Here is a 17,041-nt window from a genome sequence, read left to right on the forward strand (position 1 = left end):
GAGAGAGAGAGAGAGAGAGAGAGAGAGAGAGAGAGAGAGAGAGAGAGAGAGAGAGAGAGAATTAACCTCTTGGTTAGTATTTTATCCTGGGCTCTGACAGTGTCCCTTCCCTGGTAGAAAGGGCTATAATCAGAAGATAATGAATACACCAGCATTTCTAGCATTTTCTCATTTTAAGCATGCCACTTATTAACAGAAGAAAAAACTGCATGCTCCTAACTAAGAGGAAGATCTCTGACTTGGGGAGTAATTATTGGTGTGTATTGTATAATTTATCTGATTTCTCTCTTTGCTCATGAGATATTTCTGTTTCTTTGCAGCAATTTGGTAAAATATTAGATGTTGAAATTATTTTTAATGAGCGAGGCTCGAAGGTAAGCAACTTGACTCAGTTTGGAATGTCTTAGCTTGTTGTGACATGTCTGTCAGGGACAAGGGAAATAACTGCACGGCCTGAATCAGCACCCTGAGAAATGCACTTTAGTGGGAATGTCTTTAGAGACCACCTCCCATTTCCTAAATGTTGAGAAATGCATTGGGTTCCAATTAAAATGTCTAGGGGGTGATTTTTAATTTCTGATCTAAATATATAGAGATATAAATACATATCTTAAATTTCCACAGGAAAATTACCCATGCCTAAAACAATAATGATGTTGCTATATTTTTTTTGTTTTTCAGTGATAATTATGTTCTTTATATTAAAAAGTATGTTGATATTCTCACAAGCAGGAAAATATGTGATTCCTCTGTATTAATAAAGTGCAGTTCTTTTCCTGCGTTACAGAGGAGAAAATTCGCATATACACCAACCTTTTGAATGCAGTTTTTTTCATTAGTATGTTACAGATCCTTATTTTGTATTACGCTATTGCTTCGAGTTTATTTTCTTACTAGGAAACCAGTGCTTATATCTCTTTTTTTCTAGAGCTTGTCAAAGTGTTCATGGAAGGCTCTAAGAAAATTCTAGTACCTACACAAGAAATGTAAACACCCTACAAATTCAGTGTGTGCTCTCTGTCCATGGCTGTAGATGCACGGTTCTAAATCTGCAGCATCAGCACCATCCAGGAGCTTATTCACAATACAAACTCTCCATCCACAGCTCAGCTCTACTGAATCAGAAACTTTGAAGCTCTTCCCAGCAAGCCACACCTTAGCAAGTCTCCCAAACTTGTCCTCAAAACACCAAACCCAAGTGTCTCTCTTTTCCCCTAAGGTTAAGCCCTCACCTGAATATAGAATATAGCATTTGCCCACAAGTATTTCGTCACTGTCTCCATTGATGGCATAAGACCCCCCCTTTCTTTTTTAATCTTTATGTACCCTGAGAAGATTCAAGAGCCTCATGCAAACACTCCTCATAGGAAATAATTTCATAATAAGTTCCAACATTGCCTGAGAAGTTGGATGAGGATAGAGAGAGTGGTCACAGAACCCAGATAAAGCACAGCTGTGAATAGCTCAGATTCTACGATAGCTACGGTTAATCGGATCTCAAGGAACCTTAATCCTCCATCTTCTTTCCATCCTTAGCCTCTGAATGTGAGCAGTAAGGACATTTTTAGGAGATACAGAGATGGTGCTTGAGCTTCATAATTCCCCTTGTATGGGCAACTCAGAACGAATAGGCATCCAGGTAGGCCCCAAGCACCACTGGTTTTGTAGTGTGTCACATGTCACAGTAACCATACTATGAAGCAAATCTTACAATTTATCATTCCTTACAGCATCTGCCCTCTGCCCAACCCCTCCTAAGTAGATTTAGCATTGACCGAGTAGGATAGTGTTGATCAAATTGAGGAAACAAAATTCAAGGACTTGCTTTTCCACATACAAATAGTTCTGTAATCTGCTAGATGAATGAAAAGTCGATCCATTAAAAGTCTGCAGTTCTGCAGATTAGGGACCTGTTCTTTCTTTGTTGGCTTTAGCTATTTTCCACTCTTGTAGGCTGACCTCTTAGCTGGGGTGAGAAGAAGTAAGCTGTTTTTACTTGAAAACCATCAAGTAGTTTTATGCCTGCAGATAGAGGTGTACCAAGAGATGGGTATAGTTAGGGACCTGGCTCAGGCCTGGTGGGTTCCTGGTAAAAAGCAGTGGAGATGTACAATGTGTCCTAACTCTGTCCTGACCCTGAAGATCTTTATCTTACCATTGCCATGGTAAGCTGTTTCATTTTTTTTATATTTTTCTTTCTTGTCTGAGACTTGTTTCGAACTTCTCCTAAAATTACATTTTGTTTTTGTAAGATTTTTGTCAGTTGAAGAAAGCTATTCCATTCCTTCCGAGAGATGTTTGGAGACACCACTAGAGTATTGTTGGCTCTTTTCAAAGTACAAGGCAGAGCTGTTTTGGGTACTTTTCCCATCATCGCCTTGATTAGTCTATCCCTGGTGGCTTTAGGGAAAAGAGCACTTCCATTTTCAGCATCTGAAGCCTGGACTTTGTAGGGCTGTTTTGTTTTTCTTTCCTTTTTCTTCTTTTAGGTTAGGTGACATCCAGAATGGACTTTGGTCTCTCTGGGAGGGAGCCCCCACTCTCTGCCTTGCAGGTGTGCATACTGAGTGATACCACATCCCTGGAATATCTCTGAGACCATCTAGCTGGGAATGTTACTTGGGACACCAGCTTGTGCATGGAGAGTTGTTACATTTGGCATCTTTTATAGCAAAGGGCCTTATTTAGAGGAGCATTTCCATCTGAGCTTTTAAGAAAAGAAATCATTGTTAGGAACTCATTTCTGTCAGTTGCTTGCCTCCATTGGCAAGGAAACCAGTGGGCCCAAAGGATCAGAAACTCTCCTCTTGGTCCTTTATCCCCTGTAGGGGACTACCTGAGGCAGATGACTCAAAGCTGAGAGAGGATAACTCTATATGTGTGTGTGTGTGTGCACATCCACAGGCATCTTTGGTTTTTCAGAAACACACAGCCTAAATAGTTGACATATATGTAGATACTATAGGGAAGGAACATGTTAAAAAAGAATGACAGACAGACTTGCCCATCAGAACTGAACTACAGTGAAGGCATAATGAATGGCATAATTTAGCTATTCTTTTAAGAGATTTATAATCTTTCCTTTGCTTCTGAAATGCTTTGTTTCCCAGAATAAGTTAGAATTAGCAATCCTCTATGATACCTAAGAAATATGCAATTGGGTCTTTGATTTTGTGTATATACATCTATGGACCAGTTTCTCTTTAGTTGAATCATTCTTGAGGAAGAAAGATGTGCTTCTAGCCCTCAGCTTTTCTTGAGCATTAGAAAAGAGCAGTCATTAGCAGCTGCCATTAAATGTGTCGTATTCTGTAGTGACATGAGGGGCTGATGGGACTCTGATATGTGGTTGGAGGTAGGGAGGCTCCTTGAGAGGAGGAACTAAGTTGAGGGTGAATGAAGGCTAAGGAAGAAGGGAAGAAGGAAGGGAAGAAGATGGTATCTCAACAAAGACAAGAGACTGTACATTCAAAGGACATTGGAAAGATGTGAATGTGAGGTTACTGGTCATCAGGAAAATGGGTTTCTATTACCCTCTCAACATCTCGTCTGTTCTCCACACATGCTGTCTACTTTGGAGACTGAAGGAGTTGACTTCTTATTTTGACTGGAATGTGTGAATTCCTCATTCCAGAATATATAACAGGGTATCTATGTGAGTGCTCCAAAGGAAATCTACCACTGATCAGGATCATAAAGGAAGGAGCAGGCTACAGGAGAGTGAGAATTTATGATTACTGAAAGGCACTGAGAACAGCAAGCCATGTTCTAGGGATCTATTTTGGGTCAGCTGACCTGTTCTTCATGCCCATTTATCAAAACAGACACCTCCTCCAGGAAGCCCTCTCCTCTCATCTCTGACTGTCTGTCCAAAAGTACAAACTGAGATGGTATGTCTCTCAGTAGAAGGACATTTGACCACAATCTGAACCCTACTCCAATCTCCTCCCTCCCTCCCTCCCTCCCTCTGTCTCTCCCTTCTTTTCTTCTTCCCTCCTTCTCTCCCTCTCTCCTTCCCTCCCTCCCCTCTCTCTCCTTCTCTCCTTCCTCATTTCCTTTTTCTGCCTTTTCTAATTTCCTTATTTTCTGTATCCTTCATTCCCTCCTTCTTTTCTTTCCTTTGGGATTCTTGTTTAATTATGCCATGCTAGCAATCAAGCTTGTCAGAGGAGCATTCTATCATTGAGCTACACCCCAAGGTCACTTTTATTTTTGTTTTAGACTGAGTCTGACAGACCTTGAACTTGCAATTTTCCCACTCCAGCTCCCTAGTATTTGCACGGCTGTATCTAGCTCTGCATGGATGGACTGGACGTTAGCTCTTCTTCCACACTCCACTGTTCCATGCCATCACATCGTTTCACCCCCTCCCCCCCCCCAACCTCTTCAATCCAAAAGTGTTTTACTCATTCTGAGACAGAGACAAAAATAATCATCTTTTAAAGAATGTCAAGGTACTATTTCCTTGAAATGTGTGATCTTGACCACAGGAAAGGCCAACATATCTTAGCTCCCAGTTTCACAGACACCAGGGCCCAGGGCTTTAGTGACAGAATGCCTGACAACTGAGAGGGATGGGTGAGCACATCTCTAGTCCTGATGGTGGTTTCCACGTGGGACTTCTGATCATTTTCTGACCCCGAGAAGTGGTGACATTCCTGGTCTGGATGGAAGGTAGACTTTTCCAAGCTGCTGGGTGTTTGGGGGATGATCCCTAGGACCTGCTCAGCTTCGAACCTGTTCTTCACCAGTCTCAACAAGTCATTCAACAATATTCTGGTCCCGGTTGGGAAGACAACACCCTTTTCTCCATCTGTGAAGTGGGAATTATAGATTGTCGTCTCTCACCTGAGGTGAGAGTACAGATCCCTTGTTTCTCTTACTGATTCAAAAGTGTCTGACTTGGATACTTGCGGACATTGGGCTAAAGAGGACAAAGGTCATATCTGAGACATCTTGGGCATATGGTTTTTACTGTGCCCCCTGCCTACATCTATGCATAAAATTAGAGTCATAAACTCAGCCTTCTCCACTGATGACACTTTCCAAAGCAGGGATATAACATTTTCCTTATTCCAACACATACAACTTTGTTTCTGTGGGTGTGTAATAAAAGGAAAGATCAGGAAAATCCAGACATGGCATCATCTAAGTAGATTTCTGAGGCAAAAGGATGTCTGGTCTCTGCTAAGGGTTTCTGATGTGACAAATACAAAATGAGGCTCAGGAATCAGAATGTGAACAAGCTTCTGTTCGTTTCTAATGCACAACTGAATTTGAAAACCACTGGCCAGGATAGAGTTGCCAAATGAAGCAACTTGTCCCCTCAAATTTTGTTCTTTGCCCTTAAAAAAAAAAAAAAAAAGTCGTCCCATTCTCACCAAAACTTGAATACTATTAGCAAGTATTTTTGAGCAAGCAGATTAGGTAGGCAACATGTGCAAAGTTTTTGTGGAACATATCACTGTATATTAATCAGATCACTCAGGCATGGCTTACTTTTGAATCCTCAGTCCAGGAAAAGCAATGTGAAGTCATTCAGTCAAAGTAACTACATCTGACCTTTTACTGTGTCTTCTATGGACAAATCCTCATCTCCCAGCAAGTGAACACATGCACAGCTCAAACTTTCCATAGATGAGGCTGGTTTTGTAGTGTCTCCTAGCTAGTGCATCCAGAAACCCTTCTCCAATATCCCTCAGGTATAAAGTCATCATTGGTACCAACCATGGAATGGCTGTTACCACTCTACATGTATGACTATTGCACATTTTATTTGTAAGGTTGAATGTCATCCATGAGGATGAAACAGGTGTCTTCACTGTGCATGAGGCTGCTTCTGTGCAGACTGATGAACTGATGAGGCCCATGCAGTGAAAGCTTGCTCCCACTTACCCCAGTGTACCCACATCATTCCAAAGGTTGGTGTATGCATTTCTAATCAAAATGTACAAATAAGCTTAAGGGTTTTAGAAATAGTAGCATATCAGATTTCCATACTCATCATAAGAATCATGTCAGAGAAGAAAAACGTGGATTTTGACAAGATAGATTAGTAGGGTTTGTGGTAGACACTGAAATATTAAAAGCAAAAACTATACTGTGAAGCAAAGGGTGTACTTGCTATTTATCAGTCAAAGAAGGTTTCAATGTGCGGCACAGATTCACCACATTTGGAAAATATTTCTACCTGTTGATCTAGCAGATGACTACCAGCCTAGTACCAATAACATTGTTTTCTGGATAATAAACTACTGTAAAAGGTCAAATTCCAATGTCTTTTATTATTTGGGGGAGGGGGGAAGGGCAAAGCACAGACATAGAATGGAACTTGATTATCTACACTGTTAACCAACGAAAATTTATTTGTATTCATTTCATGTGATTTATGTTGTTGTTTATTAGAACCACAGATCAAGATTTATTATATTTAAAAAAAAAAAAAGGTCTTTCCTTTTTTTTAGGCTTGTTCCTTTTATTTTTGAGAAGCAAAGGCTGTACAATTGACAGACTTGAATAACCCTAAAATTGCATGAAGAAGAACTGTTCTTAAATCCACGCAGCATGACTCCGTAGGCAATGTGACAGGACTTGAGCATTCACTGTGGAATTCTGTGCACACGTTTTCTTCTGTTTTATTTTTTAATTTGCATGTCAAGACCTGGTTCCCTTTCTTTTTCCTCGTTCTTTAGCTTCCTCTCTGTGGAGACTGTACACTTATTTTGATTTCATTTTCCTTTTGGTTGGTTTCTTTTCTTCTGTAGTGATGTTTAGAAAGGTATTTTTTTTTGTTTGTTTGTCGGTTTGGTTTTCGTTTTCATATCCATCTTTGAATTCTTTAGGGGTTCCAGCTAACGGGTGACAGGAAAAAAAAAATCTCGTTCACGTTTGGTGCTTAATGACTGCCCATCTTAGTGGTCTTATAATTTCTCTAATTTGCATGTTACAGAACCGAAGCCAGGACAAGAAATAGCAATGAAAGCGAGAGAACTTTACCAAGTGGTCGTTGACTGAAATAATAATGTGCATGTTGTTCTCCTTCCCCTCCTGCATGCAGGGATTTGGTTTCGTAACTTTCGAAAATAGTGCGGATGCGGACAGGGCGAGGGAGAAATTGCACGGTACCGTGGTAGAGGGCCGTAAAATCGAGGTGCATGTCAAAAATATTTTCCTTTTCCTCTTTTTTTTTTTCTTTTTTTCTTTTTTTTTTTTATAAATGTCTGCTTCACGCTCATTCGTCCTTCCAGGTGCATCATTGGTGTCTCGTGTGTGACCCTATTCCCTTCTCATTGTTTATATATATTTATATATTTATATATATTTATATATAAAAAGGAAAACTGGCCTTACTTTTTCTGTTAAATTTTACTTTACATTATTCTTTATAGGACTGCTTGAGAGTAGATGGCAAAACTGAGATGAGAGGAAGGTTAATGTGAAAGGTTCTGTTTGTTTGTTTTAGTTTATTTTCAATGTTTTATGAACAATGGGTGCCATAGGGCCCAAAGAGGACACAGTATTCAAACCAAACCAAATAGAGCAAGCTTTGTTTTATTTTGTTTATTTTTCAGTCCACTTTAGGGAGGGTTGAAGAGGGATCCACAGTGGTTTGCAAATTAGACCAAACTTCAAAGACAATAACATCCAAAAATACTAAAACAGAAAAGAAAAAGAAAAAAAAAAAGAAATGAGAGGCACTTCTCATTCATGTTTCACTTGAAAACAAAAGCCAACTTGAATTCCTGCATTCTTCCGATTAGACATTGAATAAGCAATCAGCGTTTCCCATCTCAGCACATGGCCTCTGTTCATTGGCAATGGAGACCCCATATTCTGACATCCAGCGCCTACCCTTTATACCACTGGGTTCCTCTTCAGCACAATCAAAGGGTCATAGCTGTTAAAACTTAAAAGCAAACAAAAAAATTACCAGTTAAAAATGCTTTAGTCTTTGGAGTAAGATGTCGCATATTTTGCCTTTTTATTTCCCCCCTCGACGGTAACGCTTAGGCCCCTCACCAAACTCTCAGTAACCATGGTAACTGTATACAAACCCATGCTGGCGATGGTGGTGAATGGTAAGTGATGAGTCCATCTGCCGCTTCACGTATTTAGTGCTGATATATCTCTATACATATCTCTCTACCACGTGGATTTTTTTGACTTGTCGTATTAAGTTTTCTTGATGCTCCATTTTTTTGGGTCTTTGGTACGCCTGTAATTGAGTGTACGTTCTAAGCTAAGCCTGGGAGGCTCTGACTGGACTGAGTTATGAGCAGTGCACATCTTACTCAGACCCTTAACTCCATATTGTGTCACACAATGCACCCCCTCCTTTACCCTTTTGTTAGCTGTGACTTTAAAGCTTGAATGGTTCGTTAATTCTCGCAATGTAAAAGGCTCTTGTCCCAAGTGTTGAATGCTAGATGTTGCTTCCCAATGGTTCCCCCTCCCGAAGTGTTGCACACGGCTTAAACTTGTCTGTCCCTTTCCTTGACATTTATGTCCCCTGTACTTTGTCTCCTCCCTCTTCTCCACTGCATGCCCCTTCCATATTGACTCGGTCTTTTTGTTTAAAACCTATTTCTTGTTTCTGTGTTACCATGGAGCACACGCATGCCTTTAAACCTTCAATTATGCAGTATCTTTTAATTTGCTTTTATTGTCTCTTTATTAAACTTTTAAATGAGATGACATTGCTTTATTGAAATGATTCGTAAGTTAAATTGCTTATGAAGTAAATGTAATTATAAAAATGTATGATTTGGGGGGTTATGCATCTATTGCTATTTGTAAATTAAAATGCATTTTAGTTTTTGTTTTAAGTTTTTGGTTTTGTGGTTTTTTGGTTTTGTTTTTGGTATTGTTGTTTGGTTTCAATAAGTAACAACAGTCATAATGCATGCAACTAATTGGATCATGGGCTGGCCTCGGCATCCAAACTCACTAGAGTTTTCTATGTGTGTAGGTTAATAATGCGACAGCACGCGTGATGACAAATAAGAAGACTGTCAACCCCTACACCAATGGTAAGTATGTACCTCCTGTTCAAAAGGCATCTCTTTTCAAAAGGCCACAACCTTCTTTAATCAGGGAATCTATTTCTTTTCTGGTTTTGTCTTTGAAAATTTTATCCATGTATACATTTTCTCTTCCTCCTATGCATCCCTAAGTCTCCCTTCCAATTCTCCCAAGCAGTCTCCATCATATCATCCACCAAATTCATGTCTTTATTTATCTGTGTGTTGTTGTTTTTTTGTTTTAACCCACTGTTTCCAGTTAGTATTGCATGGGATGATCCACTGTGGTCTTGAAGAAACCATTGGTGGTCAAATTCTTAAAGAAAAGTGACCTTGACCGTCCTAGGCCCAGTGGCCACAGATTGCCAACAGCTCTGCCAGGTCTAGAGCCTGAGGAACCTCCCACCAATCAATCCTGGAATTCTTTTGTTAAAAAAAAAAAAAAAAAAGAGTGCAGGCCTTGGGCTGGTGAGCACAACTGCTGTGAGTTTGGGTGTGCCATAGGCCACATTGGCCCTCCATGCCTACTGTCTCATTGCTGACCGACTACAGTGAACTAACTCAGAGCTGATTTTCACAGCAAAGCAAATATAGTTTTTAAATTCAGTCATCCCATCTCTCTAGAGTCCCCTCCCTCCCCCAGGACTAACAGCAATCATGACTTGCATCATTTAACTTCTTGTAATGCTAGCAAATTAAGGAAAGTGTAAAAGTTTTGTTGGTTATTTTTTTTTAATCCATAAATCCTTAATAATTTGTCACTCATGGAAGTGTAGTTGCAGAATTTGGTTCTGGCTTTCAGACTTCTTGGATATTAAAGTATTCTTGATGAAGCCGATGGCTGAGCCTCATGGGAAAATGGCTGCATGAGAGGGTTATCCCCTCTGATACAGGTATCCCTGAGGGCCATGGGGCCAGTTGAGTCTATGGATATGTACTGCATACTCCTGTAGGATAAAGAATTTCTGTGGTTACCACAAATATTTGCTGGGATTTATCATTACAAAGACCTGACACGCAGCTGTGAATGTACACGCTGAGCATGTACAAGACTCTGGGTTTGAGTCCCACCATCACCAGAAAAAATTTGCTTCACATTGATATGAAGAGTTATAAATTCTTTCACACAGTTTGATCCACTTCTCCTTCTCAATATAAAATCTATTAAGGAATAAGAAGTGTGTGGGGGCGTTCTACTTTTATGTTAATTAGCAAGAAAGCTGACTCAGCAGGAAACAGAGCTGAGTTGAGATTCCAGCACACACAAACAAGCCAGGTGTGACTGTGCACCTGCTTGTAAGGACAACTCTGGACAGGGTGGAGGCTGAAGGATCTCTCCAGCTGTCTAGCTGTTAGCTTAACTGTAGGTTCAGTGAATGCCCCTGCCTCAGGTAGGAAAAAGCCATGGAGCCATGAACCAGAGCACTCAAAGTTTTGGACAGGCCCCCCACCAATATGTGTACATGTACACACACACACACACACACACACACACCTCATAGGCATACATAGTCAACACATACATAAGTAGAAGTGATCCAGCAAGTTAAAGTATAAGAACACAATCGAATAATTATATCCATTAAAATGAGCAGTACAAAGGTAAAAAAACGGTAGGAGGATTAGAGTAAGAAAAAAAAACAAACCTGAAGAATGAAACCCATGTACACTGTGATTTCAGCTCACGTCAGTAATTCTACAAAAATGGTTATGCTGTGTTGAATATCAAGACCAAAGTATATTTATCTTTGGTTTATAGGTTTTAAAAATAATGTACTTCCTTAAACACAACAGGAAAATGTATGAAATTTCTATTTTTAAGTTTTAATTATACATGAAACAGAGACTTATTTTAAGGCAGAAAATAACCAGGGAGGAAACAAAGTGACAAATGTTTAGGCAGGCACTCTTGCCAGCCTGGCTTCTCCTCCTTTAAGAGAAGCCACTGTTTCAGACTATTGCCTATAATTCAGTTTGCATTTTCCGGCCTAGACATACATAGACACACAGTTCTGTGTATACAGTGTTCACAGTGTGATCTACATATTCCTAACATAAAGACCATGATGGCACACATAACTTTTAATCAGCAGTTATGAGTCAATTGGACTTCTTTAGGTGCTGATCCATACAGACAGAGCTAAGTCCTTCTCATGGCTATATAGCATTCAGATCATCAGTGTTCACTGATGCTTCATTATTTTGGTTTCTATTTTTGTACTATTACAAATTAGCATTTTATGGTTTTTCCTTTATCATTTCTGCTGGTGGCAACCAATTTGACGATGTCAGTGTTCTTACCTTCAAAAGCAATGCTACAAAACAGATATATACCCTTAATGTAACATGGAAACGCCAGAAGAATAATTTATTCTGATGTATAGCTTCCCCAACCTCAGCAACCAAGGACTTGCCCTTGAACTGTGTAAATAGTTTCTCTGAGCCCCCAACATCTCTGAAATTACATGTTTATGAGGATTTTCTATTTGGGTAAAATTCATAGCTCTGCAACTGGCAGGTGTTCACCTGGGCATCCATGCAAAATATTGCACATCCAAAAATTCGTGACATAGCAAGTGTGTGTGTGTGTGTGTATGTATGTATGTGTGCTGCACAATTGTAAGTGTTCTTGCATGCCATAGGAAGGTGTGAAAATGTGTTGAGTGAAAAGACAAACAAACAGGCATACAGGAGTCTGGGAGGATGGCCCAATGGGTAGAATACTTAGGAAAGAGAGCCAGATGCAGGTTCCCAGCATACATGTAAATGGCAAGTGGATGTGGCTGTTTGCCTTCACTATCCACATCTGAGATATGGGAAGATGGGGAAGTCTTGGAAAAGCTGGATAGGTAGGTAAGAGACCTTCCTTATTAAATAAGGTGGAGAGGGATGAAGGAAGACATAAACATGGTGGCATTGCACTGGGCTCACACACATGCACACATATATGTCCACAGACATGCAAACACACATACCTATTCACAGGCACATTATAATACATATGTGTCTACACACATGTCCATATACATACACATACATAACAAGCGTATATATGTATTCACATGCACATTATAATATGTACATACATACAAATGTAAAACAAAGAAATCAAATGTGAGTCCATAAGCCATGTAATGTATATACCTATTTACTTTAAAGGAAGAGTTATTGATTAATTGCACATCCAAATAATAAAAACTGACTCATATAGAAATTTTAAGCACAAGTCAAAGCCCATTCAAACTGATGGGTATTTCTGTAACACTGTGTGTTATGTATTACATGAGCCCTTTCAAAGACTGTGCACCCAAGTGAAGGCGCTTGGAAGATAGCATCAACATCTGTATCATAAAAAGAGGCCATATGAGTAGAGAATGGAACTTCTTCTTTCATGTAGGAAGTATTGATAGTATAACTTAGAATTTTCTTCAAATTATAACTGACTACAATTTGAGAAAATAAAGGCCCTTAAATCTTTAGGAGGGTGTGGGTTTTGTAAGAATTCTTGGTAGTGAAGCTTTGCATCATCGTGACACAAATGCCTAGCATAAAGAGGAAAGGTTTGATTTAACTGATCATTTCAAAGGGTTCCTGCAGGAGCCCATGGTTCTGTGGGCTCTGACCTGTGGTTAGAGAGGGCATCAGGACGTCGGCATGGCTGGATATGATGCAGAGACCGTTCCCCTTTTGGCAGACAGGAAGCTGTGATGTAGACTGGACCCAAGGACCGTGAGTAACCTTCACTGCCTGAGGTCAGCTTTGAAAGGGTCTGCATTTCCAAGCCCTTCCTCAAATGCTATCATGGAATGAATCCATCAGAAGGTTAATACCTTAACTATAGCTGATCTAATCACTTCCCAGCCTTGTCATCTGATGAGCAAGCCCTTGAAAAGTAAGCCTCGTGGGAGCATTTCATATTCAAACCATCACAGAGGATAAAATGTCGATACCTATGAAGACATACTGGGTTAAGAAAGTAATCGTTTTGAGATTCCCTCCTTAGTTGTATGACTTATAACTCATAGAAATAATACCTTTTCCAAAGTTATAAGTTGTCAAACGTTGAAGCCAATCTTCAACTTTTGTAATAAAAAAAATTAGTTGCCAATGTCATGTTCCTGAGTTCCTTCAGTTTATGCATCCGACTGAGAATTCAACAGTTTCAGTCTCTCCATGTTGCCTAAGACTGGTCCTAATGCAATGAGAAGGTGACATAGGAGAGTGTGGAGAGAGATCTGCTGCAGAAGACACTGGCTGAGATCAGGGTGGAGGATATGAGAGGTAGTTCAATGATGCTCTAAAATACATACAATATAAATAATATTATAATACAATTTATATTGTATTATAAAATACAATAGGATGTAGAAGTTTTGCAAATGCCACTTCTCAGAAAGCTCTTCAAAAGAGGGAATTAGTCTCTCTGTCTCTCTGTCTTTCTCTCTCTGTCTCTCTGTCTCTCTGTGTCTCTTTCTCTCTGTCTGTCTCTCTTTCTTGCTCTCTCTCTCTCTCTCTCTCTCTCTCTCTCTCTCCCCCCACCCTATTTCTTCTAAAAGCATGTGTGTGGATAGATAGGGAGAGAGTGGAAGAAGCAGGCTTTGTACATTGGATAACAAATTGAGAACTGGATTTGGAGGGATTTTTTTTTTTAAAGTTGGAAAAGCATGTTAGATGGGATTTGTGTTTCCTTAGAAATTCTTACAAGGCTGGAATTGGGGCAAAAATGCATAATCATGGAGATAGGAAGTGTTTGCTTCTGGTGTAAGCTTGGCTAGTCACTGCTGTGATGTATCCAAGCTTTTGAAATTCTCCCTACATGGTCCTGTACAGTGGCAGATGGACATACATTGGAACCAACGCCCTAGGTAACCGGGATTTTCCAAGGAAGTAAAAGTTCCACTATGGTGCAAAGTAGAAACAGTGTCCTTGGTTTTGCTGTCTGCTTGGGGAGCAACAGTCTGTGGTTACAGAAAAGGTTCAGTCTCAAGTGGCAGTCTCACTCATTCTTTCTGGCCAGGTTGTAGGAACAAAGATTCAGATGTTAAATGAGCTGCCAAGTGAAGGAAACAAGGAAAAAGTGCCTGAGAAATTCAGTCTTGTTTTTGCATTGTTTGGAATATTTGATGGCTTATTTGTTTATTCCTTAGTAGTCTCATTTATGTATTTGGTACATTCCGGTCACACGCATGCTTGTTTCCTCTTAGCCTTGTCCCACCCCATGATCCCACTGAGTGTCCCATCATCTATCCCACTCTCTTGCCCTTTTGGTTTTGGTTTGGTTTGGTTTGAGGTCACACTGCTTGGCCACAACCAAAACCACTTGTTTGCGTCTGTGTATGGAGCTGGGATAACCTAACAGTAGCTTCAACAATGAAGACCGTGACTTCCTCCAGCCTCCATAAGCTCCCACGAGCTCCTTCCTCGTTTCGGTTGAGTATTTAGAGGCTTGTCCTGTGCAGATCCATGAGCACCACCGCCATGCTGTGCTGCATTTCACAGCCCGTATCTTTGAGCCGCCTTTGTTTATAGTCTATCTGTACCACTGAACTCCCTTCTCAGCTTCATTAGTACTGGAAACAAGGTCTTACTTAAGTTGCCCACCCTGACCTTGAACTCATTTTCGGCTATAATCATATTTTTCCTGTCTCAGGCTCTCTCAAACATCTAGAATGACAGTCCTGACTGAAAGTCAGTCTAAAACATTTATCTTCTGAGTGTTTACTAGGTGAAAGGAGAGATTTCTGAGTACACAGAACAGTACAGTTTGATGACAGAAGCCCACAGTTGGGAGTTTTGACTGGCTGCTCTTGTCTGAACAGTTAACGCTGCTCACCTGTAATAAAGCTATCTAAAGGGATTCCTAACATCAACTTGCCATCTCTTCCAATGTTTCACGAGAAACAGAAATCGTACACTTTAGGTGAAATCTATATGTTGGCTATGAATGCATGTTGTTAACAAACAAACAAACAAAAAATACAGAGTGACTCAAAACATACAAGAACACAGCACATGGGCCCGGTGTATGAATACCTGCTTTGTCATTTTGAATGTTGCTTGCTGCTGCATTTGATCTATGAGGTCTCTGTTTAAGATATATGCAGGTCATTTTCTAAAGTTTCATTACATTCACTAGAGCACAGCTTGTACACCAGGGATCTTGTCCAGCATTTTTCTGAAGCGGGCTAGCACATAAGCCTGGACAAGCTACATTTTAGGGAGGCTTGGAGTCTGGTTTGCTGCAGCTCCCTGAAGTGTGAGCTCAGAGGGGTAGCACTCCAGGAGCCTGCCTGGGCTTTGCTCCATTGCCTTGTCAGATGGGGCCCTGGGAGGCTGGGAGTGGTGGGCTTTATCTGCTTTTCACTTTTTTGTAAGCCTCATTGTTCGGCTTAATGTCCCTGATGAAAATCTCAGAGTTTTTGAAGCCTGGGGACATACATAAACTGTCTCAGAAATTAAAACTAGGATCATTTTGTCCATCTTCCTGACAGTGCAAGCTTGTACTTCCAGCAAGGTTATCCCAGGGGTTTCTTCCAGGTACAAGAAGGAGCCACAGAAAAGGATAAGTCCATTTGCGTGTGATTTGCATGCATTTACATAAGTCTTCTTGAAGTCTGTGAGTCTGAGCAATTCTGCTGTGAGGTGACTTTCAAGGGCAATTCTCATTGCCTTCCCTGGAAGATGGCAGTCCTTAACAGGTTCTTCCTTGCATGTAGAACCTTTGGCTTTTGGAGGGCAGGTGACCAGATCCTAGCCAGAGGGAAATGAGACCATTTAAATGACCATAGGACAAGCTCTTTGTACCTTTTGATTTCTTTAGAATAAGACGAAGTCCATGTGTATGGAATATTAAGTATTCGTCAAGTGCATTAAGGGCCTGGGACTGTGCCTGGCAGTGCTGCCTTGACTTACTTTTAATTCCCATGTGGGAGAATGAGAGAGAAAACAAATAAGAAGAGAAAGAAAGGAAGGGAGGGGAAGAAAAGGAAAGGAAACAAAAGAGAAAATAGATGTAGATACGTTAGCAGCTATGCAGAAATGTAACTGGAAAATGAATCAATGAGTACCCATAAGACAAGGCAGGAGAATGACCTGGAGTACCATGTTTTAGAAAGAAATTAGAGACACAGACAACATCTGGACACTTGGGAAAAAGTTGGGAAGAGTTCTCCAAGCAAGGCCAGGATGTTCAGTTAGCCTTGGTGGTTTTCAGATTTAAAAGATCGATACCCTGTATCTTGGAGAGATGGGGATAGTGTTACAAAGTGAATGGACCTTGGTTAGACTATGTGGTCTTCTAGTCCAAGGCAAAGACTCCGTGCTTATCCTGAGTCCAGATGGAAGATACAGAGTTTGGAGTATTGGTACAGAGAAGGAGGTTAGTTTCTTATGTACCTCTTGGCCCTTGTGAATAGAATGGACGGGGAGGAAGGGGGAATAAATGGGGTCTTTATTTTTCATTGTTTAAAGATACTGATTTTTAGCTGTGTGTATGTGTATGCGTGTGAGTGAGTGCGTTTGGTGTGGGTGTGGTAGATTAAGTGCATGCAAGTGTAGAGGCTTACAGAGGGCAGAAGAGGATGCCAGATTCCTCTTGGGCTAGAGTTCTAGGGGTTTGTGATCTACCTAACATGGGTGCTGGGAATGGAGCTTCATTACTCTACCCAAGTAGTACACTGAGTTATCTCTCCAGCCACCGGGATAGTTTTTAATTATTGTTATTGCTTTATGTTGCTTTGCTATGACTCTTGTCTGGCAAGAAACAAATTGTTAAAAAGGAAGCCACTCTCCCAAGTTTAATGAAGTCCTTTTAATGGATTGCATGAGATATGAAAATAAGGTAGGAACTATTGGGCAGCATTTTATGTGACTAGATTGTCAGAAGTGCCGTTGGCTGAAGGGGAAGACGAGAAGAGAATCAAGATTCAGGGCTGAAGGAAGAGGTGAAGTGCCGCAGACGGACTTTCCTGGGGTCCCTGATCTGCGGGGAACGGGTCTCTGGTTGCAGGTGAGCGAGGATT

The 17,041-nt window shown here is 40.5% G+C and overlaps 1 protein-coding gene across 37 annotated transcripts in view; it reads left to right on the forward strand.

The window, feature by feature from the left end:
- Rbfox1 (RNA binding fox-1 homolog 1) overlaps positions 1-17,041 on the forward strand; it is a 1,661,838-nt gene that overhangs the window by 1,534,552 nt on the left and 110,245 nt on the right. For all 37 annotated transcript variants that reach the window (XM_029544519.1, XM_029544538.1, XM_021209994.2 and 34 more), the window contains 3 exons: positions 321-374; positions 7,058-7,150; positions 8,969-9,029. In XM_029544519.1, coding sequence (XP_029400379.1) covers positions 321-374; positions 7,058-7,150; positions 8,969-9,029 — 208 coding nt within the window. The remainder of the gene's footprint in view (positions 1-320; positions 375-7,057; positions 7,151-8,968; positions 9,030-17,041) is intronic.

Source organism: Mus pahari, chromosome 12 (genome assembly GCF_900095145.1).
Source record: "Mus pahari chromosome 12, PAHARI_EIJ_v1.1, whole genome shotgun sequence".
In the NCBI taxonomy this organism is placed as follows: domain Eukaryota; kingdom Metazoa; phylum Chordata; class Mammalia; order Rodentia; family Muridae; genus Mus; species Mus pahari.